The sequence below is a fragment of the Thamnophis elegans genome, chromosome 13, assembly GCF_009769535.1.
Source record: "Thamnophis elegans isolate rThaEle1 chromosome 13, rThaEle1.pri, whole genome shotgun sequence".
Classification (NCBI taxonomy): Eukaryota; Metazoa; Chordata; class Lepidosauria; order Squamata; family Colubridae; genus Thamnophis; species Thamnophis elegans.
In genome coordinates this window covers 11,603,820-11,627,012 of record NC_045553.1, presented here as the reverse complement: position 1 = coordinate 11,627,012, position 23,193 = coordinate 11,603,820, and the positions used below count along the sequence as shown (strand labels likewise).

The window sequence follows — 23,193 nt, the reverse complement described above, 5'->3', positions numbered from 1 at the left end:
TCCTCTTTAAAACAACATTAAGCCCACCTTTTCTTTTATTTGCACATCATTTCTGCAGCTTTGATTATACCTGGTATTTATCTCTAACCCTGGGTCCTCACAATTTATATCCCCCCCTCTTCTATTTTTCCTTTCCTTCCACTCCTTACAGCTTTTTCCTCTGTGGTTCTGCGAAGCAAAAGGAACACAGCATTAAAAAAAAGGAAAATTCACCAATAAGGTTTGCTCCAGTTAATTAACCGTTTCAATCACAGGCCATTTAGTAAATTATTTCAGATGATGAATGGAGCTTTTGAAAAGGTTTCCCAGTCACTAATAACAGGGGTCTGTTTTTCTCCGTTAGCTCCAGTGTTATTAATAGACATGTCACCTTAAAGGAAAATCTGGCTTGGGAAAAAGCTTTGGTTTTCAGCATCCTCACACGAGACGCCTTCGTCTCCCTTCCCTTTGGGGCTCTCATCTTTACCTCAAGAAAAAGTTTTGGGACTTATAACTTACATTTCCAAAGTGCCCTGGAGCGCTGGTAGATTAAGGTAATAATGAGTAATTAAAATGGAAGCTGCCAGACACATTGAGATATAAGAATGATGCATCTGGAGGCACTTTGCTTGGGAAATACAGAGGAGAAAAAAATCTACAAAAAGATGTTGTTGATGTTGATATTGATGTTATTATTCTATACTTTGTTCATTAAACATGAAATTCAGTCAACTGAACATTCAAAAACGCATCGCAAATACCAGTGACTGGTGCTAATGGTTGATATGGGTTGCTGCCAGCATCCTAGGTATCAACCAAGTACCTTCTTAATATATACGATGTTCCGAGTAGCAAAGGTTTTTTTTTGCAGTTCCGCTGGGGTTATTGCAGGAAGCTGCAATTTCTTGTTTTGTAAAATTCTTGGACTTGGTGCCAAGTGCCCTGATGACAATGGGTATCACTGTTACATGTTTCATCCATAATCACGTAGTTTCACTGGCCAGGTTGCAGTATTTCGTGATTTTTCCCAGTTCTTTTTCTTTGACTCTGCCATTTCCTGTACTGCAATGTCAATAAATTGTATGTTTTGGCCCTCTACAACCGTGATATCTGGCGTGTTGTGATCCAAATGATGACCCATCTGTATTCAAAAGTCCCACAAGATCTTCACCTTCTCATGTTTGATAACTTTTTCCATTTTATGTTCCCATGATTTTCTGGATACAGAAATCATTGTTGTTGTTATTGTTGTTTATATTATTGGTTAATCTTTGGTGAGATTCACAGCCTTTGGGGCTGGTTGGTAGCTCAACAGCTTGAGTCCTAACCAAGGACCAAGGAACTGTTAAGGTAACGTTGGAGGATATAAGCTGTCCCAAGCAGGGTGGGATTTTGTAGAATCAAAATGTTCAAGTCTGATAAATTTAAAATTAGCAAATAATGAGCTAGCCCTTTAGGTATTGCTCCAAGGGCTCTAATTACAATCGGGACAACACACAATTTCTTTTCCCACAGTCGCTCAACTTCAATTTGCAAGTCCCGGTACTTTGTGATTTTTTCTTGCTGTTTATCTTCAATTCGTGCATTTCCAGGTATTGCAATGTCAATGAACCATACTTTTTTCTTTTCAACTATTGTTATGTCAGGTGTGTTGTGGGCCAAGTGCTTGTCAGTCTGAATTCTGAAGTCCCACAAGATCTTGACTTTCTCATTCTCTAAAACCTTCTGAACCTGATGTTCCCAGTGTTTTTTGCTGTACTCAAATCCAAACTTTTGGCACAATTTCCAGTGAATGATCTTAGCAACCCGGTCATGGCATTGTAGGTAGTCAGTTTGTGAAATTTTGCTGCACCCACAGATCAAGTGGTCGACTGTCTCATCTTTCTCATTACAGAGGCGACATTTGCTGTTGGTGGTAACATGTTGAATTTTTGCCTTCATGCAGTTTGTGGCCAGGCTTGTTCTTGAGCTGCCAAAATAAAGCCTTCTGTTTCTTTTTTCAGTGCTCCTGATCTTAACCAGTTCCAAGTCAGCTTTTGGTCAGCTTTCCTTCAATACTTTTCAGGTATTGGCTATGCATTGCTTTGTTTTTCCAATTTTCAGCTCGCTTCCCAATTACTTCTTTCTTATATTCAGCTTTTGACTTAGTTGTCTTTAAAAGGCCTCCTTTATTTACTTCCTTAATCATTGGTTCTTCATTTTTCTGGATGTAATTATTCAAGCTGTGTTTTTCTTCTTCCACAGTCTGTTTTACTTGTAGGAGTCCTCGACCACCCTCTGCTCTTGGTATATTATTATTATTATTATTATTATTATTATTATTATTATTATTATTATTAATTCCACAGTCGGTCAGATGTTTAGACTGGGTTTGGCATTTTTGTCTACCTATCGAGTCCTTACCAAGGATCTGGGAGAGGCAAATCTGGATGTTTGACGGTGTTACTGATATTGTTGCAGGATAGAAGCAGTTCCAAGTAAAGACACCTTCTGTAATTGACTGATTGCGAATTTGTCAATGCCAATGATGGTGTTCAAATGGTGCTCCAGTTCATAAAACCCTCAAACAGATAAAGAATGCTGAGTGTAAAATTCTTCAGGAAATATTTCAATGTTGGCCGTGATTAAGGGATTTTCTCCTCCTCCTCCTCCTCCTCCTCCTCCTCCTCCTCCTCCTCTTCTTCTTCTTCTTTTTCTCCTCCTTCATCTCCAACTTCCCATGGTGTTCTACCATTGTTGGATTCACCATTCACCTCCCACCCAAGTTCTCAATGTGCTGGGCTTATTTGAGACCACCCAACTTCAACCGGGAGTTGCCAAGTTGCCGTATTCAAATCTTGGCTTTAAAAGGGTACGAATACTGCAGCCAAAATTATCCTTGCCCGAGGACAAGCAGAAGACCATCCAAGGAAGAGGGAAAAAGGAACAGCAGAGAACTTCTCATTATAGAGTAATTGCACATGCTTGAAGGACTCTTCAACTGGATGATTCCCCCCCCCCATATAATTTTCTCTTTTGGCCAATCAAGCTTTAATTGGCCAAAGGACAGGTGAACAGAAGGACAAGAAAAATGGAGAACATTATGGTTTTGAATGGAGTGTGATACTTCTCATTTCTCAAATGCAAGCCATGTGCTTTATCCTGTTCTGCCCAGCTTTGAAGTTTTAATAAGGGAGGGGGGAAAGTCAAACTCTTTTATTTCATATTGGCCTTTATCGGGCTTAATGGGTTCTCCTGATTCATTTTCTCTTAATTGGCTCTATGAAAGTTGGCTGATTATTAGTCATACAGCTGGCATTCAATGCCGTCCTGGAAAGGTAAATTGGCTTAAAAAGAGAGAGTGAGAGGGAGGCAAATTACTCTTTTAATTAGCCTGAATTGATCAGAAAGGTTACCAAAGTAGCTTGCACTTAAGCAGAAATAAGAGATACAATTGAATTCTTGGGAATTTGCTGGAAACGAAAGACGGCAGGGGAGGGGGGGGAGAAAGTACCAGACTGTGGGAAATCAAAAGGAGTGTTAAATTTCACCGCTCACAAAACTGCCAGGTGTAATTTTGGGCACCACTTCTTTTGGTTCTTTTAACCCAGATTTTCCATAAACAGAAGGACAACGTGAAAATGGATTTTCATTATCAATGCTTAAAGGCTCAAGATGGCTCTTGATTCATTTGACCGAACTGCTTGATCGACTCAATCCAGCCCAAGGGCAAATGTTTGCTAGAGCTGAGTAAAACCTCCCCATTGATGGGAAATGAAGAGTAGATGCTTCAGCACAATTTTTGTTTCTTCTTCCTTTAAAAGACTGTCCTGCAGAGATTTTGGGGAGTGGTGGTGGAGAGGGGTGCCTTTAAGTCAGATTTGATTCCTGGATCTTGACGGGATTAGTTCCTGCAGTTTTCTTGACAAGATTTTGAAAATGATTTGCCATGGTGGGGGTGGGTGGGGGTTCCAGAGGAATAAGACACAACCGACCCCGGATATTATGTGTGAGAGAAAGCAGTGAAGACAGCCTCTCCTTAACAGTTCCCAGACTATGGATATAATATAGTTGAGTGTTTACCCTGGCAAGATTCTGTCTATAGGTTTGAAACAACAAATAACTTAGCTTGGAAGAATCACCATGTGTCCTGGGTTTGGGTCCCGACACATAGTGGCTGAGGAATCCTGGGAATTGAAGTCCACACAGGGTGGCTGAAGAATTCTGGGAGTTGGAGTCCATGCATGATGTGATGGAATGTAGTAAGGAGGTGAATCCATAGGAGGGAGCAGAGTGCACTTCAGAAAAGTAAGATGCAACTCAACCCAGCTGTTATGTGTAAGAGAAAGAAAGCGAGGACAGCCTGTTCCTAATAGTTCTCAGAGTATATTGCAGAGGCAGACAGTTGAGTGTTCAGCCTGTCAAGATTCAGTCTATAGGTGGGAAACAATAAGGAACTATGCTTGAAAGAATTGTCACATATCATTCTTTGTTTTGGGCCTGATAGATTCATTCAATTACAAGATTGTCAGAATAGGTTTAAGAAATTATGAGCCGCAGTGGCACAGTGATTAGAGTGCAGTACTGAAGGCTACTTCTGCTGACTGCAGTCTGCCTGCAATTTGGCAGTTCAAATCCCACCAGGCTCATCCTTCCGAGGTGGGTAAAATGAGCACCCCGATTGTTGGGGGCAAGAGGCTGACTCTGTAAACTGCTTAAAGAGGGCTGTGAAGCAGTATAAAAGTCTAAGTGCTATTGCTAGTGTTCTTCCTTATCGCCTTCCTTCCTTCCTTCCTTCCTTCCATCCATCCATCCATCCATCCTTCCTTGGTCCACAGTGGTTAGAAGGCAGTACTGAAGGCTACTTCTGGTGACTGCTGGCTGCCTGCAATTTGGCAGCTCAAATCCACCAGGCTCAAGGTGGACTCAGCCTTCCATCCTTCAGGGGTGGATAAAATGAGGACCCCGATTGTTGGGGGCAAGAGGCTGACTCTGTAACTGCTTAAAGAGGGCTGTGAAGCAGTATAAAAGTCTAAGTGCTATTGCTAGTGTTCTTCCTTATCACCTTCCTTCCTTCCTTCCTTCCATCCATCCATCCATCCTTCCTTGGTCCACAGTGGTTAGAAGGCAGTACTGAAGGCTACTTCTGGTGACTGCTGGCTGCCTGCAATTTGGCAGCTCAAATCCCACCAGGCTCAAGGTGGACTCAGCCTTCCATCCTTCAGGGGTGGATAAAATGAGGACCCCGATTGTTGGGGGCAAGAGGCTGACTCTATAAACTGCTCAGAGAGAACTATAAAGCACCGTGAAGTGGTATATAAGTCTTAAGTGCTGTTGCTATAGGCTTAAAGAAGTTAACTTAGGCACATTACTTCACAAGCCCAAAACTCAAACTCTTTGATGTTCTATTTGAACGTCACACTTTTGGTGGGAGGTCCTTCTTGGTTTGGAGTCTGACATTCAGAGCCTTCAAAAATAAATGTTAATGTGTACATAGCTATATAGCAATAGCACTTGGACTTATATAGTGCTTTACAGTGCTTTACAGCCCTCTCTAAGTGGTTTACAGAGTCAACCTATTGCCCCTTCCTTCCTTCCTTCCTTCCTTCCTAGCTCTTAGACTTATCTACCTCTTCACAGTGTTTCCAGCCCCCTCTAAGCAGTTTAAGCAGAAGGAAGGGAGGGAAGGAGGGAGGGAGGAAGGAATGACAATAGCAATACCACTTAGTCTTATATACCACTTTACAGTGTTTTACAGACCTCTCTAAGTGTTTTAGAGAGTCAGCCTATTCCTTCCTTCCTTCCTTCCTTCCTTCCTTCCTTCCTTCCTTCCTTCCTTCCTTCCTTCCTTCCTTCCTTCCTTCCTTCCTTCCTTCCTAACTCTTAGACTTATCTACTGCTCTCTAAGCAGTTTAAGCAGAAGGATGGGAGGGAGGGAAGAAGGAAGGAAGGAAGGAAGGAAGGAAGGACAATAGCAGTTTATATACTACTTTATAGTGCTTTACAGCCATTTACAAAGCTGTAAAGCTGTTTACAGGCTCAGCCTCTTGCCCCGACCAATCTGGGTCCTCATTTTACCAACCTTGGAAAGATGGAAGGCTGAGTCAACCTTTTATTAAATGAATGTAACTTAAAATATAACTCATCAGTTGCCACAATCAAAAACTAGGCTAATAATTCAGCCAAAGAGGAGATCACGAAAAAGGTCTATGACCTTTCCTTGTACCTTCGGATTCGCTCCCTGCTGAGCTGAAAAGCAGGCATCCATCAGAAGGCAAACAGCTTATCTGCAAAAGTGCATCAAAATGCCTGGCCTATGAGCAAAACCGCAAGAGCCTCCGAGGTCATAAATCTATATTATGCCTGCGCACACATGAGCATTCATCTTTGTTGTTCAGCACACCTACACTCGCTGGAGAATTCATTAGCGGAATGACACACTCATGCGGCGGGGCGATAAATTAATGTTTGGCCTGGAGGAATGTCATTGATTTTGGCTGCAGCGATGGGATGCACAGGATTTGCCCATCATTTTGATCATAATAGCGCTGCCAGCTTCAAAGAAGAATTAAAAGCTGACTCTTATGCCGACAAGGAGAAAGTAGGATACCCTGAGGGTGGCACATTCCACATTCTCATTTTAAAGAGCTCATTAGGGCCACAAGCTAGCCTGGATGTTCTTCCAGTGCATAAAAATATCTCCCAAGAGCATGAAGCCAACTCCTCGTCCTGATAAAATCCCTTTTATTGAGGTGAAAGGGAATTCCTCTCCAGCAAAGTCCTGGCAAACAATCTTTCATGAGATTTTCCAACTACAGACATTTATCAGACTTGGAGAGCTGCCAGGCGGATATCTTCCAAACGCCAGGCTGTAGCAGCAATTCCTTGGCAAGAAGTCAGGAAGAGATCTTCACCCTAATGAATTGAACTAATTGTCTCCTGCAAACTCCACTCCCCTTTTGCTCCTCTTTATTCCCTATGGGAGGGGCCATTCACCATCCACCTGTGGCTTTACTCACAAGTCGGCCCTTGTTCCTCAGCCGTTCCCTTCTCCTGGCAGCTCTGCACATGCACACACTGGGAACAGGCTCCAGTTGTCCTTCTGCCCCACTGATGTCCAACTCCAAAGGCAGCTGATAACTGTCCGACGGCCCTGGCCCCATCTTTGCCTCTGACACAGAGCCCTCATCAGAGCCTTCCCCAGACTCCAGGACTGGCCCATGTTCCTCCCCAACCTCCTCACTTTCTGAGTCTGCTACCAGCTCTGCTGGCCACTGGTGGGGCACAGAAATGGGGTGTGACCTGACTCATTTAGCAGGCAAAAACACATCACTCACCCACCTCGGAAAGATGGAAGGCTGTCAACCTTAAGCCTGGATTCGAACTGCCAAATTGCAGGCAGCCAGCAGTCAGGAGAAGTAGTACTGCACTCTAACCACTGGGCCACCGAGGCCATTCATATGAGTATGTTTTTTATGGATGAAAAAACTGTGATAATATCAGTATGTATTCTTGGTGGCCAGACTGCCTAGAATTCCTGCAATGGACAATTTAACAAGCTTCTGGGGTGACGCGCACCTTCTCCTGAATGAAAGATATTTCAGCATCGAGAAATTATTTGGCTGAAAAATGAATCCCGAAAGGAGCTGATATAACTCTGTTAAGCTGGGTAAATGTAAGCAAAATTCTCAGCCTTTGTTAGCTGAACCAACTGGGGTTTTTCGCTAATAGACTGCCCTTTATATACATAACTGTTGAGACTAATATGAAATACACTTTTTCTATGGCAATATTTCAATTAAAAGTTGTTAGACCGGTCTCGTGCACAATGATTTTAATCGTTTTATGGCAGAAACATTCCTTTAATCAAATTTGGGAAAAGCGGAACGAAGAATTGGGTGAGACACCGCAGGGTATGAAAAGCAAAAAGCTTTTTAGAGGTTTTTTAAAAAAATATATTGTTAATTTTTTGCTAATTACATTTCTTAGTGCTTAATACACATTGTGTTGTCTGGGTATTTAATTTCCTTAACAATACATAGAGTCGTGGCGAAAAATGTGGAAACCTTTTGGGAAAAGTGTATTTTTGAGATTTGATGGCTAATAACACCATTTTGGTGGGGGGGGGGGAATAGTACCATAAAACTGAGCGGTGGCTCAATGGCTAAGATGCTGAGCTTGTCAATCAGACAGTTTAACTGTTCAAATCTCTAGTGTTGTGTAACGGAGAGAGCTCCCATTATTTTTCCCAGCTTCTGCCAACCTAGCAGTTCGAAAGCACGTAAAAATGCAAGGAGAAAAATAGGAACTGCCTTTGGTGGGAAGGTAACAGCATTCCGTGCACCTTCGGCATAGAGTCATGCCGGCCACTTGACCATAGAGACATCTTCGGACAGCGCTGGCTCTTTGGCTTTGAAATGGAGATGAGTACCACCCCCTTGAGTCTGGAATGACTAGCACATATGTGCTAGGGGAACCTTTAGCTTTACCTTACCATAAAATTATATATCAATGGAAAGATAATTCAATCAAGAATGTAATGCAATGAAGTTTGTTCAATTATGTGTATTCAGTGAAAAGTTATAGCCAGCAATAAAACCCAGTTAATAGAAGCAGTTATTCAATCTTGGTTTCACATTATAACAGCCAGAGCTAAAAGTCTTGGTTCACTCCATGGGAAGACATTGTAAGGCCATAATTCATGCTAAAGGTTACCCATCTAAGTATTAACTGACATGGTGATCATTTTTGTATATCTCATTTTTTTTCTAAGGTGATAATTTTTGTATATCTTGGTTTTTCTACATGTTTCACTTTTCTTCTTTATAACTTGCTATTCTAATAGCAAATCCTTCATAAAAGTTATTGCATTACATTCTTGATTAAATTATCTTTCCATGGATATATAATTTTATGGTACTACTAAAAAAGATTTGGCTATTAGCCATCAAACCTCAAAAATACTGTACACTTTTCCCAAAAGATTTGCACAATTTTGACCACCACTGTATTATGTTCTATGTATTGTTTAGAGGATTTCTATAGTAAAGATTGCATGTTGGCATCACCGTTGATGGTTTTCAGCATTGAGTAAGATGACCTCCAAACTTTTCTCCAACTCTGTAATGAAATAGCATAGCCCTCCTGTAGGAGGAAGTAATGAAAATGTTTTTTTAATTAAATTCTTCAACCTCCTATGCTTCCGTCCAATTATCCTTCTTTGCCTGAAGCCATAAATTACTATCCTAAAACTGCAGGAATAAGATACAGAAATGGGAGAAGAGATGAGAACTCACCTTGCTATCAATTATATGTAAACTAGGCTACAATATAGTTTTTAGCTATTTTTGTTCATTCCAGATATTTTTTGAAGAACTGTCTCAGATCTGCGATACGCAGTGAGAAACTGTACTCAGATGCATTCATGTAGCGTACACAGCATTGTTCCTACTGGAATTAATTTTGAAAAGATGGAAAGTCATCTGTTTTTTTCTTTTTTAAATTTCTGCTATTAGGCAAGACAAGTTTTTGAATGTCAGAATATTAAGTTAATATTCTGAGCAAACAATTGCCCTTACAAATGAGATGGCTCTATTGTAAGAGATGTCACAGTTAACCTTACAGAAAAAGATGCTCAGAAAATTATCATTTATTGAGACAGCACCTTCTAAAAACAGTAGCAGCACTGTTACATTGGGTGATTTTTTAAAAAATGGTTGGGAAATCCATTATTTGTGAAACACAGCAATACTCTTAATATATCCTTTCTTCTCTGCTCGATTTCTAATCAAATTTCTTCTCTCATTTGGGCTGTCTGTCTGAGAAGAGAACAGCCTGGAGAATTGCAAGCACTGACACTTTACAAATTAGTGTTTTGATATTTACTACCAACTAGCCTTTGCGACTTCCTGTAAGTTCCTAGGACCTTGTATTTTATTCAGAAGAGTTTTAGTCATCCAGATCAGTAGCCATTTAAATGAAGGTAAAGGTAAAGGTTCCCCTTGCACATATGTGCTAATTGTTCCCGACTCTAGGGGGCAGTGCTCATCTCCATTTCAAAGCCGAAGAGCCAGTGCTGTCTGAAGACGTCTCCATGGTTCCCTTGCCACCAAAGATGGCTCCTCTTTTTCTACTTGCATTTTTACATGCTTTCGAACTGCTAGGTTGGTAGAAGCTGGGACAAGTAATGGGAGCTCAGTCCATTACGTGTGCCAGGGATTCGAACTGCTGACCTTTCTGATCGATAAGCTCAGGGTCTTAGCCACTGACCCACCGCGTCCCTTCTTTTTAAAATTTAAATGAAAGAATGCCTCAAAAACCAATGGATGGAAGTGCATTGAAGTACCCAGTTTCAGCACCATGGACAGCACTGGGTGGTGTAACATTGACAGCACAGCACAGCTTCTGCTTCAAGATGAATACCTGGGACCTTCAAAAGTACCATATTTTTCGGAGTATAAGACACACCAGGATTTTGAAGAGGTACATTTTTTAAAAAATGGTTTTGCACTCTGCAGACCTCCCAAACCCTCTCCATGCCTCATTTTTTTAATGAAAAAGGGGCATAGAAAGAGTTTGAGAGGCCTGCAAAGTATTCCTGGGAGCTGGGGGGCCCAAATGAGCAAAAGATGGCCAATGTTGTTGCCCAAAAATAGGGTATGCATAGCCTTTAGGAGATTTGTAGAGTGCTCCTGGGGACTGGGGAAAAACGGGCGAAAAATGGCCTGTTTTTCGCTTATTTCTGCTCTCTCCAGCCCCCAGGAGCACTTTGCAAGCCTCCCAAAACCTCTGCACAGCCATTTTAGTGAAAGGGGCAGGGGTTTGGGAGACTAAAAATATTGTATTCAGTGTATAAGACGCACCCAGATTCTCACCCTCTTTTGGGGGGGAACAAGGTGCTTCTTATACTCCAAAAAATATGATAGTTGTTGAACTAAGTGGCAGCATCTAGTCAACACTGATCATGAAAAGTTAAACTGGGTCCAGTTTGATTAGTACTGCAAGAGAGACCCCCAAGAATATATTTTAAAAATTTAAAAATCCTAGAAGAAAGCAATGATAAATCACTTCTCTATTGTTGCTCCATATTCTACCGGGATACATCCATGAAGTCTTCCGAAATGGAATGAGTTAAGATAGACTAATATCACCATATTCCACACCAACCTGGAACCCCTGGGAGGGTATGGTAGTCTTGTGAGAAGAATCCTTACAGTACAGTTAGTTCTCAACTTACGACTACAATTGAACCTGGAATTTCTGTTGGCAAGTGAGACAGTTGTTCAGTGAATTTTTGTCCTATTTCTTGCCACAGTTGTTGAGTGACTCACTGCAGTTATTAAGTTAGTGAAATGGTTGTTAAGTGAACCTGGCTTTGCTTGTCAGAAGGTTGTCTGGATTTTGTTCTCGTGACCATGGGGATGCTGCAACGGTTGTGTGAAAAACAGCCATAAGTCACTTTTTTCAGTGCTGTTGTAACTTCAAATGAAGTTCTGTAAATCGAGGATTACCTTAGGCCTACTCGCTTAGTACATTTCCAACTTGTGCATTCTCTTAGTAAGACTGTCTTATTGTTCTTTGCCTCATCCTTCCTATTACCTATCTCCTCCTGCTTATGACTATAACTTTGTTGCTTGTATCTTTGTGATTTATATTGCTTTATTTAGTTTCCTAATATGATTTGATTGCTTATTTAGTATGCTATGACTATCACTAAGTGTTGTATCATATGATACTTGATGAATGTATTTTTATGTACACTAAGAGCTTATGCACCCAAGACAAATTCCTTCTGTGTCCAATAAACCTATTCTATTCTATTCTATTCTATTCTATTCTATTCTATTCTATTCTATTCTATTCTATTCTATTCTATTCTTAGTCTATCCTTATTCTATTCTGTTTTCTATCATTCTTTTCTCTTCACTTCTGTTTTCTCTTCTCTTCTTTCTATTCTATTCTATTCTGTTTTCTATCATTCTATTCCATTCCATTCCATACTATTCTATTCTTACTCTATTCTGTTTTCTATCATTCTCTATTCTGTTCTGTTCGCTTCTCTTCTATTCCATTCCATTCCATTCCATTCTGCTTTCTATCATTGTTTACTCTTCTCTTCTCTTCTGTTTTCTCTTCTCTTCTTTCTATTCTATTCTATTCTGTTTTCTATTATTCTATTCCATTCCATTCCATACTATTCTATTCTTATTCTATTCTGTTTTCTATCATTCTCTATTCTGTTCTTTTCTATTCTGTTCTGTTCTCTTCTATTCCATTCTATTCTGTTTTCTATCATTCTAATCTATTCTATTCTTATTCTATTCTGTTTTCTATCATTCTGTATTCCATTCTCTTCTTTCTCTTCTCTTTTCTTCTGTTCTTTTTACTATCATTCTATTCTATTCTGTTTTCTATTATTCTCTATTCTCTTCCCTTCTCTTCTTCTCTTCTCTTCTCTTCTAGGCAATGAGTACTGTGGATCTTTCAGCTTTCTAAGTCTTGTAGGAGTATGATTTCCCTCCTTTTTACCATTTGTGCATGCCGTCATCTCTTCAGAATATAAGGGATTGGTTGCAGGAACCCCCGGCGAAGGCTTCCAACTGTGAGGTCCTGCTTCTACACGATTTTCATGCCCGCGGTCATTAATTCCTCAAATTCCTCATCTTCCTGAGCCCTATCAGTTTCTCTAACACTTCAAATGCTACTTTGTTATTCGGAAACGCAACGGCGGCTCTTTGCAGGGTTCCGGGGTTTCAAATTAAAGATTAGCAGCCCGAGCATTAAATCGGTGTCTCTCCCCCCACTCGCCCCCCACGTCCCAAACTCCCGGGAAGATTTGCGCTAGTTATTTATAAGCCTGTCTGTGTTATCAGGTGGACCAAGAGAATGCCGCCACACGCTGGCATTCTGAAGGTAGCCCTGGGGACCTGTGTAAGCGAAAGCAGAACTTCAAAAGGGAACACAGTCAGCCTGCTGGGTTTAATTAAAAATCTCAAAGGGTTCGGGCTAAGCCGGTGTGGCACTCCTGCATCAACCTGACTGTCACATCCACCGGAGAAAAAATATTAATCCCGATCCAATCAACCTAGGAGAAAAAGAACAGAGCTGCCCCCAGGAAACCCCCATCGACTGCGTCACTCCCAGAATTTCAAAAAGCCAGACGTGCTGAAAGAGGTTATAAAAAAAGGGGGGGGGGAGAGAAAAAGAAAAAGGGAAAGGAAGTATGCCTTGCAACCACAAAACAAGAAAAGGCAATGAAAATCAGAACAACAAACACAAGCTGAGTGGATACAACCTCATAGGCGACCCTCACTCTGTGAAGGATCTAGGAGCAGTGGTGAGTTCCTACAGGTTCGGACTGGTTCAGCCAAATCAGTAGTGGTTTCGTGGCCTGGGTCACTGGACTCGGCAGTGACCCAGGCCTGCCACACCCCCGAACCAGTTCTCCAGGCGGTGCTATAGTGACGCCATCTTGTTTTTTGCTTCTGCCCATGCACGGAGGAATTTTTATTGCACTGTGAATGTTCATGCAGCGAGCATGTGATGCGGCCATGACCAAATTGGCAGAACCCACCTCTGCCTAAGAGTCCTCATCTCAAATGATCTAAGCCCCAGAACTCACTGTAAAAGCATTGCCACAAAAGGGAATTAAGAGTTGTTAACCTAATTTTGCAAAGCCATACAAAACCTTTGCCAGACCAATCCTCGAATATAGCTCATCTGCCTGGAATCCACACTGTATATCATACATTAACACAACTCTAGAAAGAGTGCAGAGAAGAGCAACAAAGATGATTAGAGGACTGGAGACTAAAACATACGAAGAACGGTTGCAGGAACTGGGTATGCCTAGTTTAATAGAAAGAAGGACTAGGGGAGACATGATAGCAGTGTTCCAATATCCAGGTGTCACCACAAAGAAGAGGGAGTCAAACTATTCTCCAAAACACCTGAGGGCAGAACAAGAAGCAATGGGTGGAAACTAATCAAGGAGAGAAGCAACTTAGAACTGAGGAGGAATTTCCGGACAGTGAGAACAATTAATCAGTGGAACAGCTTGCTTCCAGAAGTTGTGAATGCCCCAACACTGGAAGTCTTTAAGAAGATGTTAAATAGCCATTTGTCTGGAATGGTATAGGGTTTCCTGCCTAGGCAGGGCGTTGGACTAGAAGACCTTCCAACTCTGCTATTGTATTGTATTGTACAATTGAACACATCCAGAGATATTTCATGAGAAGAGTACTCTACTCATCTGCTCACAATAGAATCCCTTATGCCACCAGGCTTGAAATTTTGGGCTTGGATAACCTGGAACTACTCCGCCTTGTGGTCTGACCTAAGTGTAGTACACAAAATTGTCTGCTGCAAAGGCTTCCCTGTCAATGACTTCTTCAGCTTCAATCACAATAATACATGGAAAACAATCAATGCAAACTCAAGGTAATGCAAACTTGATTGCATAAAATATGACTTCAGCAACAGAGTGGTCAACGCCTGGAATGCTATACTTGACTTTGTTATTATATCCTCAAACCTCCTCAGCTTCAACTTCAAACTGTGTACCCTGGACCTCACCCCATTCCTAAGAGGTCCATAAAGGGGGTGTGCCTAAGCACACCAGCGTGCCTAACATCCCTATACTACTATCCCCATTTACTTGTACTCATTCCTTGTTCACGTCCATGTTTATACGCATGCCTGTTATCTAGTACATGTTCGACAAATGAAATAAATAATTAAAAACTAAAAATAAATAAAAAGTGATTAAGGTGTGTGGCGTCAAAATTGCAGGCTCAACAACACATCATGCAAACTGAGTGCTTGCCAAAACAGCTCTGGGTTATATCAACAGAAGGATAGCTTCAAGATTGCAAAAAAACCTAATAATACCGCTTTATGCTGCACTTAGTGAAGGCACCGTTAGAGTACTGTGTACATCACTATATGTCTGTGGAAATTCTCAGTCATTCAGGTCCTGGTTGTCCCAAAGGTGCTTTTTCAAGAGGCAACTGGACTTTCTGGTTTTTCTTTGAAGACATTTCACTTCTCATCCAAGAAGCTTCTTCAGCTCTGATTGGATGGTGGGGAAGGGAATGATTAACACTCCTTGCAGACAGCTGGTCATTTGCATCCTTTTAGAGGGTCGTTGAGGCCACTTGAAGGTTTATCTGTGTCCTCAGGGTCACCTGAGTGGTCACATGGGTGTGGAGTCTTCTTGGCTGCAGAATGTTTTCTGCCTTGTGTCCCTTCACTGTTGACTACTATAACTCTACATCCATTTGCACGACTCAGGTGACCCTGAGGACACAGAAAAACCTCCAAGTGTCTCAGTGACTCTCTTGTTGTTGTTATTACAAAGTCATGTCCGACCCATCGCAACCCCATGGACAACATGCCTCCAGGTCTTCCAGTCCTTTACCATCCCCGGAGTCCATTGAAGCTCACACTGACTGCTTCTGTGACTCCATCCAGCCCCCTCCTTCTCTGCTGTCCCCTTCTTCTTTTGCCCTCCATCATTCCCAGCATCAGACTCTTCTCCAGGGAGTCTTTCCTTCTCGTTAGGTTGCCAAAGTCTTTGAGTTTCCTCTTCAGGATCTGGCTTTCTAAAGAGCAGTCAGGGTTGATCTCCTCTAGGACTGACCGGCTGGATGACCTTGCAGTCCAAGGGACTCGCAGGAGTCTTTCCCAGAACCAGTTCAAATGACGCTCTAAAAGGATGCAAATGACCAGCTGTCTGCAAAGAATATCAATCCTTCCATTCCCCTACCATCCAATCAGAGCTGAAGAAGCTTCTTGGATGAGAAGCAAAATGTCTTCAAAGAAAAACCAGAAAGTCCATTTGCCTCTTGGAAAAGCACCTTTGGGGACAATACTGTGTACAGTTCTGGTCACCCTGATACAAAAATGATGCTGAGGCCCTAGAAAGAATGCAGAGAAGAGCAACAAAGACTATAAAGGGAGGCTAAATTGAATGATGAATGATTGAGGGACCTAGGTATGAGTAGCCTATCAAAGAGAAGGATTAGAGAGGAGATGATAACTGCCTTCCAGTACTAGAGGTGCTGTCACAAAGAAGAGGGGATTGGCTTATTCTCCAAAGCTCAAGAGGACAGAAAAAGAAGTAATGTTTTTCCCCTGTGCCAACACTCTGCTAAACAACAAATTCCCACAACACTGTCAAACTATCTAGTAAGGCTGTATTACTATTGTTCTTCTTATCTTTCCTATTACGTGTTTCCTTATCTTCTTATGACTATAACTTTGATGCTTGTATTGTACGATTTATATGAATTGCTTTACTTAGTATCCTAGTTTGATGTATGCTGATTGCTTATTTAGTATCCAATGACTATCACTGCTGTATCTTATGATTCATGATGAATGTATTTATGATCATGATTTATCATTGATAGCTTTTATGTACAGTACAATGAGAGTTTATGCATCGGAGACCAATTCTTTGTGTGTCCAATCACACTTAGACAATAAAATATTCTATTCTGTTCTGTTCTGTTCTGTCCTGTTCTTTTCTGCTCTATTCTATTCTATTCTATTCTACCCTACCCTACCCTACCCTACCCTAACCTTCCCGCCCTTCCCTTCCCTTCCCTCCCTTCCTTTCCCTTCCCTACCCTTCCCTTCTCTTCCCTTCCTTCCCTTCTCTTCCCTCCCTTCCCTTCCTTCCCTTCCCTTCCCTTCCTTTTCTTTCCTTTCCTTCCCTTTCCATCCCATCCCATCCCATCCCATTCTAATTGATGGAAGGTTATTAAAGAAAGATCCAATCTAGAACTAAGGAAGAATTTCTTGACAGTGAGAACAATTAATCAGTGGAACCTGATTAGTTGTGGGTGCTCCATCCCTGGAGTTTTTGAAGAAGAGACTGGACAGTTGTTTGTTCAGAATGGTGTAAGGTCTCCTGCTTGAGTAGGGAGTTGGACTAGAAAACCTCCAAGGTCCCTTCCAAATGTTTTATTCTAGGTTCTAAGCATAAAGGTTGGAAGCATCAAGAGACGTTGGCTCATCTATGAATGAGTCAGCAGCCTTGTCATTCACCAGCCAGAGGTACACCTTACATACATAGGTAAAACGCTTGCCTGCATCTAACCAAAATAGAAGTGACTTGTGTATCTTTCGAGAGAATAGCAAGGCAGTGACCTTCCTTTTCAAGAGGGAATATTTGATCCGGCACACACTGAGGCTTTCAGGAGCTGCTACATTATCAGTTAATGCAACAAAAGGAACAGTTCAGAGTTTAAATTCAGCGTAGGCAAACCACAAGACAATTAGAAATGGTTCTAGCAGAACGGGGACCCTTCAAGAAAGGAAAAGGAAAGAAGGAAGGAAGGCAAGCAGTCACTGTTCAAAAAACCACAAAATCTTATTATTCTAAGACCGGGGGGGGGGGGGGGGGAATCAAATCAAGAACAAAGCAATGGCAGCCCTTTTATGAAGAAATAAATAAATAAGTCAGAGAGAGATCCATAAGTAGTCAAAGGACAAGCGTCTTGCGTGTAGAAGGCACACGAGGGAGATGCGAAAATAGCAGCTGATTCCCGAGCCTTCAAAGAAGCTGACAATTTCCAGGAACATCACCACATTCTGCCATGTTCTCAGGAGGGTCTACTTAAAATTTGACACTATTGTCCCGAGATTTAGCTTTGTCTTCTTCGCCTTCTCCAAGATAAAGAAATGTGTGATGCTTGAGTGGATTTCAGAGCAACGCAGGACTCCTTTTTGCCCAATGGGGTGTTGTTTTCATCCACAGTGAGCAATCTTTCTTTGAAAGTAAGCTTAAAGGACGCTCGCACGTGCAAGAAAATAAAATGAAATCAACAACCATTCGACTTGAAATGATACACACACACACATCCTTCTCTTACTACATGCCAGGCCTCAGGAACAAGAGTTACCTCGGAGAAGTGTCCTTTATTGTTCCTTACCTACAGACAGAATCTTGCCAGACTAAAGCATTACAGGCAGTCAATGACTTATAACCACAATTGGGACGGGAATCCTGGTGTGGCAACTCTGGAGATGCTCAAAGATGGCTCCAGGGTTGACAGGTTTGTAAGTCATTGTGGTTGTAAGTCAAAGCGGCACATGATCAGATCCAACCTTTTCAACCAATTCTTACAGCGGTTGTTAAGTGAATCTCATGGACGTTAGGTCCAAATCCACTCCCCAAATGGGTTTTTTTGGCACTCAAACAACTGATTGTAAATCAAGAACTATCCATGTATGCATTACTAAAGATCTACTCTGGGAATCACTAGGGAGGTCATTTAACAACCGCCACAAAAAATGGTCAGAAAAATTGGGGACATAAACACTTACGAGCGCCTGGCTCACTTCACTTCTTGTTAATGTTGTGGCCTGCCAGTAGGCAGTGGAGCTGGCAGCAGATTCGGACCGTGAGGAGGTTGGGGGGGGGGGGGGAAATGGGCCAGTCCTGGAGTCTGGGGAAGGCTCTGATGAGGGCTCTGTGTCAGAGGCAGAGAAGAAGCCCGGGACATATGCCAGTTATCAGCTGCCTTCAGAGTCAGACATCAGTGGGGCAGAACCTGTTCCCAGTGTGTGCATGCACAGAGTTACCTGACAAAGGGAACAGCTAAAGAACAGGGGTTGACTTGGGAGTAAGGCCACACGTGGATAATGAATGGCCCCTCCCAGAGGATATAAAAGAGGAGTGAAAGGGGAGTGGAATTTGCAGGAGACAGTTAGTTTGTTTAATTGGTCAGTGGGGCAGAAGAACAGCTGGAGCATGTTCCCACTGTGTGCATGCACAGAGTTGCCAGACGAAGGGAACAGCTAAAGAACAGGGGTCGACCCTGCCCACTCCAGGGTGCACGGGTAAAAATTAAGCTAGGGTGGGGATGGGAGGTACGGGATGGAGCGGCCCTACTACATCTTCAGACATTTGCAGCCAGGCTTTGCACACCCCAACACCTACCTTGCTGCCCCATTTCTTCCAATTCCAGAGCTTTGTTATCAGTTGCAGAGGCCTTCAGGAAAGCCTTGCTGGCCACAGAAGAAATTCCCTTTTTTGTCTGTCTGTCTGCCTGTTTGCCTGTCTGTCTCACCCCCCTTCTCTCTCGTCTGTCTGTCAATCTATCTATCTATCTATCTATCAATCTATCTATCTATCATCTATCTATCTATCTATCTATCTATCTATCATCTATCATCTATCATCTATCATCTATCATCTATCATCTATCATCTATCATCTATCATCTATCATCTATCATCTATCATCTATCATCTATCATCTATCATCTATCATCTATCTATCTAGTCGGTCGATCTTTTTGTCCGTCCGTCCATCCATCCATCCATCCATCCATCCATCCATCTTATCTGTCTGTCTGTCCTGAAGGCCTCTGATAGTGAAAAGGAAGTTGGAGGCAACACACACACAAGTGAGTCCCCTCCCCCCTGGAAAATAAGACCTGGTGCCTTTTTTGATGGCAAAAAATATAAGACACTGTCTTATTTTTGAGGAAACGTGGTAGCAAGGGAAGGGTGGTGATGACCATGTCAACAGGGAAAAGTTCATTTCTTCAGATCTTTCCTGAACTGAACATCAAACCATGAAGACAAGGGACATGCAACTCACCCTCATACCGAGTTCAATGTTTTCTCCTCCGTAAACCTCCATGCCAGGATCAAGCAGGCCAATCTCTCCGAAGTACTCTCTATTCACCACAAACGAACACCCGATCATGGCTGGTGTCCTGTTGAGTCAGAGAGGGAACCAGAAGGAGAAGGAGAAGGAGAAGGAGAGGGAGGAGGAAAAGGAAGAGGAGGAGGAGAAGGAGAAGGAGGAAGAAGAGGGGGAGGAGGAGACGAAGAAGAAGGAGGAGAAGGAGGAGGGGGGAGGAGGAGGAGAAGGAAGAGGAGGAGAAGGAGAGGGAGAGGGAGGGGGAGGAGGAGGAGAAGAAGGAGGAGAAGGAGAAGGCGAAGAGGCGGGGAGGAGGAGACAAAGAAGGAGGAGGAGGAGGAGGAGGAGGAGAAGGAGGAGGGGAGGAGGAGGAAGGAGGAGAAGGAGAAGAGGAAGGGGAAGGAAGAAGGAAGAGGAGGAGAAGGAGGAGGAGGAGGAAAAGAAGAAGATGAAGAAGAAGGGAGGGAAGGAAGGAAGGAAGGAAGGAAGGAAGGAAGGAGTGTGTTTTAGTTAAAAATAGGAAGAGCGCATATCCTTCTGAAAACATCATCAGAAAGTCCAAATTTGACCTCCAAAGTTTCGAAAATGAGGGATGGAACCACGGCCATCCAATTATGACTTGCAGATCCAGGGCCAGGCAAATGTGTCAAGCTTCATAAAGAACCACTAACTCATCCCAGGTCTTAAATTCACCTGTCCTTGATCCATACCTCCAAGATCGTTATAGCCTTAGAAAGCTATTACCTCCTATTTTCATGATGATTGAGTTTACTGTTTATTAGGCCCTGGCTGTAAAACCTCCATTAATGGGACTTTAATCCTGCTTTCCCTAAAAAATACACAAAGAGAAAGCAACCTTTCCCTACCAGGGGAGGCGGGGGTATCCCACAGTCTAATCAATTTGTCTTTAATCAAAATAATAACAACCATCATTACAGCCACGCTACAGACAGCTGATAAATTGAATCAGCAAAACCCCTGCCAGGTTTATTGCGGTTCATAATGACTTCCTTTACAGTATTATCCAGCCAAATTCTATAATCCTTGATTTCACACTGTGGAGGACCACTCACAAAACAGCTTTTTTTTTAATCAAGGAGGCAGACAGGCAGAAAGTTGGAAGCATGACAGCAAAGGCTGAGAGCACGGATACAACATGGGCCCATCCACTTGTGGCTGGTCAGAGTTAACTAAAAGTAAAGGTAAAGGTTCCCCTCATACATATGTGCTAGTCATCCCGGACACTAGGGGGCGGTGCTCATCTCTGTTTCAAAGCTGAAGAGCCAGCGCTGTCCGAAGATGTCGCCGTGGTCATGTGGCCGGCATGACTCAACACCTGTTACCTTCCCACTAAAGGTGGTCCCTATTTTTCTACTTGCATTTTTTACATGCTTTCAAACTGCTAGGTTGGCAGAAGCTGGGACAAGTAACAGGAGCTCACTCCGTTACGTTGCACTAGTGATTCTAACCGCCAAACTGCTGACCTTTCTGGATATTTTTTAAAAAAATATCATTTTTATTCAGCATTTTTAAAATATTAAGATCACAATTACACTTTTACAGCTTTCTGTTATCAGTATTCTTTTTTCTAATTTCAGATTTCCCATTCTACGACCTATTGTTTCATATATATACACCCTTGTTTCATTTTTACTCATTTTTACAATATATACAATGTTTACATCTCTATTACTTTCTGAATATGTACCATCCTCTTTTGGACCTTGCTTTGAAAAAGTCAAAAGTCAAAACAACAACAACAAAAAGGCATTGCTTGTAAATTTGATAATGGCAGCTATAAAAGCCAATTAAAAAAAGTAACTTTCGAACTGCTAGGTTGGCAGAAGCTGGGACAAGTCATGGGAGCTCCCTCCGTTATGCAGCACTAGGGATTTGAACCACCGAACTGCCGACCTTTCTGACCAACAAGCGTCTTAGCCCATGAGACACCGAGTCCCGGAGTTAACTAGAAAAAGGCATTTCCGTTGCATTTCTTGCCTTGCACAATAGCCAACGTTCAACAACAAGGCAAACAAGGAGAGCCAGTTTGACCGAGTGCTGTGACCTTCGTGAGGGGGCACATGAAGCCATGTCGCCCGGCATGCACGGCTTTCACTCTTTGTCTTCCAGGATTTTGCATTCGCATGTGCGCATGGCGATCAGCTGTCTGTTGCCTGCGCGGCAGTGCCAAAAACTGGTGTGCCCATGCGCATTGCCCACCGGATTGTTGGGTGCGCATGCATGCCAGAATGCAGAAGTTTGGCTTTTCTGGAGTGCAACCCCTTCGCGCAAGGGGCAGTGCTAAAAACCAGCCTGCTTATGCACCAAACCTGGTATGTAATCCAGTTCTCATTGGTTCAGCAGCGCGAGGCTCCTCCCACCCATCCAGACATCATCAAGGACCTTCCATGCTCCCGCTACCGGGAGTGGAGATAATAGGATAGCATTACTGGTATGCACGCCAGCCAGCTGATCGTTGGGCACACATGCGTGCTAAAACCTGGTAGTTCAGCTTTTCCGGAGCGCAGCCCCGACAATTCCATGTGACCTTTTTGGCACTCGTTGGCCATCACTGGTCTAGTGGTTAAGGCACCAGGCTAGAAAGCCAGAGGCCGTGAGTTCAAGTCCTGCCTAAACTATGGAAGCTCTCTGGGTGACTTTGGGTCAATCCCCAGGAGAAGGCGAGTTTTAGTCCTGTCTTAACCATGAAAGATGGCTGGGTAACCTTGGGCTACTCATCGGGAGACTGTGAGTTGTAGTCCTGTTTCAGCCATGACAGCCACCTAGGTGACTTTGGGCCAGTCCCTTTTTTTCAGACCAACCCACCTCGCTGGGTTATTGTGGTGGGGAAAACAAGAAGAGAGTGATGTGTTGGATATGTTCACCTTTTTTTAAAAAAAAAAGTGTTTCATTTTTTAATTTTTTACAAACATTCAATGCGTGAACAGGGGTGGCAGCTGCGTGTCTTACATTGTAGTACAAAATAAAATAATATTCATCATATTTACTGCAGCTGACAAGTTTATATAGTCCTGGTAATAGTACACATATTTTGGTTGAATTATAATCTTTCATTATTTGTGTTCACCAGCTTGAGTTATTTAAGAGCTGTGGTGGCACAGTGGCTGGAATGCAGCATGTGCCAGAGAATTCTGCCCACTGCCAGCAGTTCGGCAGTTTGATTGTGACCAGCTCAAGGTTGACTCAGCCTTCCATCCTTCCAAGGTCGTTAAAATGAGGACCCAGATTGTGGGTCAAGACGCTGACTCTGTAAATAACTTAGAGAGGTCTGTAAAGCACTGTGAAGTGGTATATAAGTCTAATAGTATTGCTATTGTCCTTCCTTCCTTCCTTCCTTCCTTCCTTCCATCCTTCCATCCATCCATCCATCCATCCATCATGCACAGTTAGAATGCAGTATTGCAGGCTGATTCTGCCAACTGCCAGCAATTCGATCCCAACTGGCTCACGGTTGACTCAGACTTCCACCCTCCCACAGTCAGCAAAATGAGGACCCAGATTGTTGGGGAAAAGATAGTGACTCTGTAAACTGCTTAGAGAGGGCTGGGTCGGTA

The 23,193-nt window shown here is 42.7% G+C and overlaps 1 protein-coding gene across 1 annotated transcript in view; it reads right to left on the bottom strand.

Annotated features, from left to right (window-relative positions):
- The window catches only part of GALNT9 (polypeptide N-acetylgalactosaminyltransferase 9), a 137,742-nt gene that overhangs the window by 29,771 nt on the left and 84,778 nt on the right, over positions 1-23,193 (bottom strand). The window contains exon 6 of the mRNA XM_032229916.1: positions 19,574-19,691. Within this exon, the coding sequence (XP_032085807.1) occupies positions 19,574-19,691 (118 nt within the window). The remainder of the gene's footprint in view (positions 1-19,573; positions 19,692-23,193) is intronic.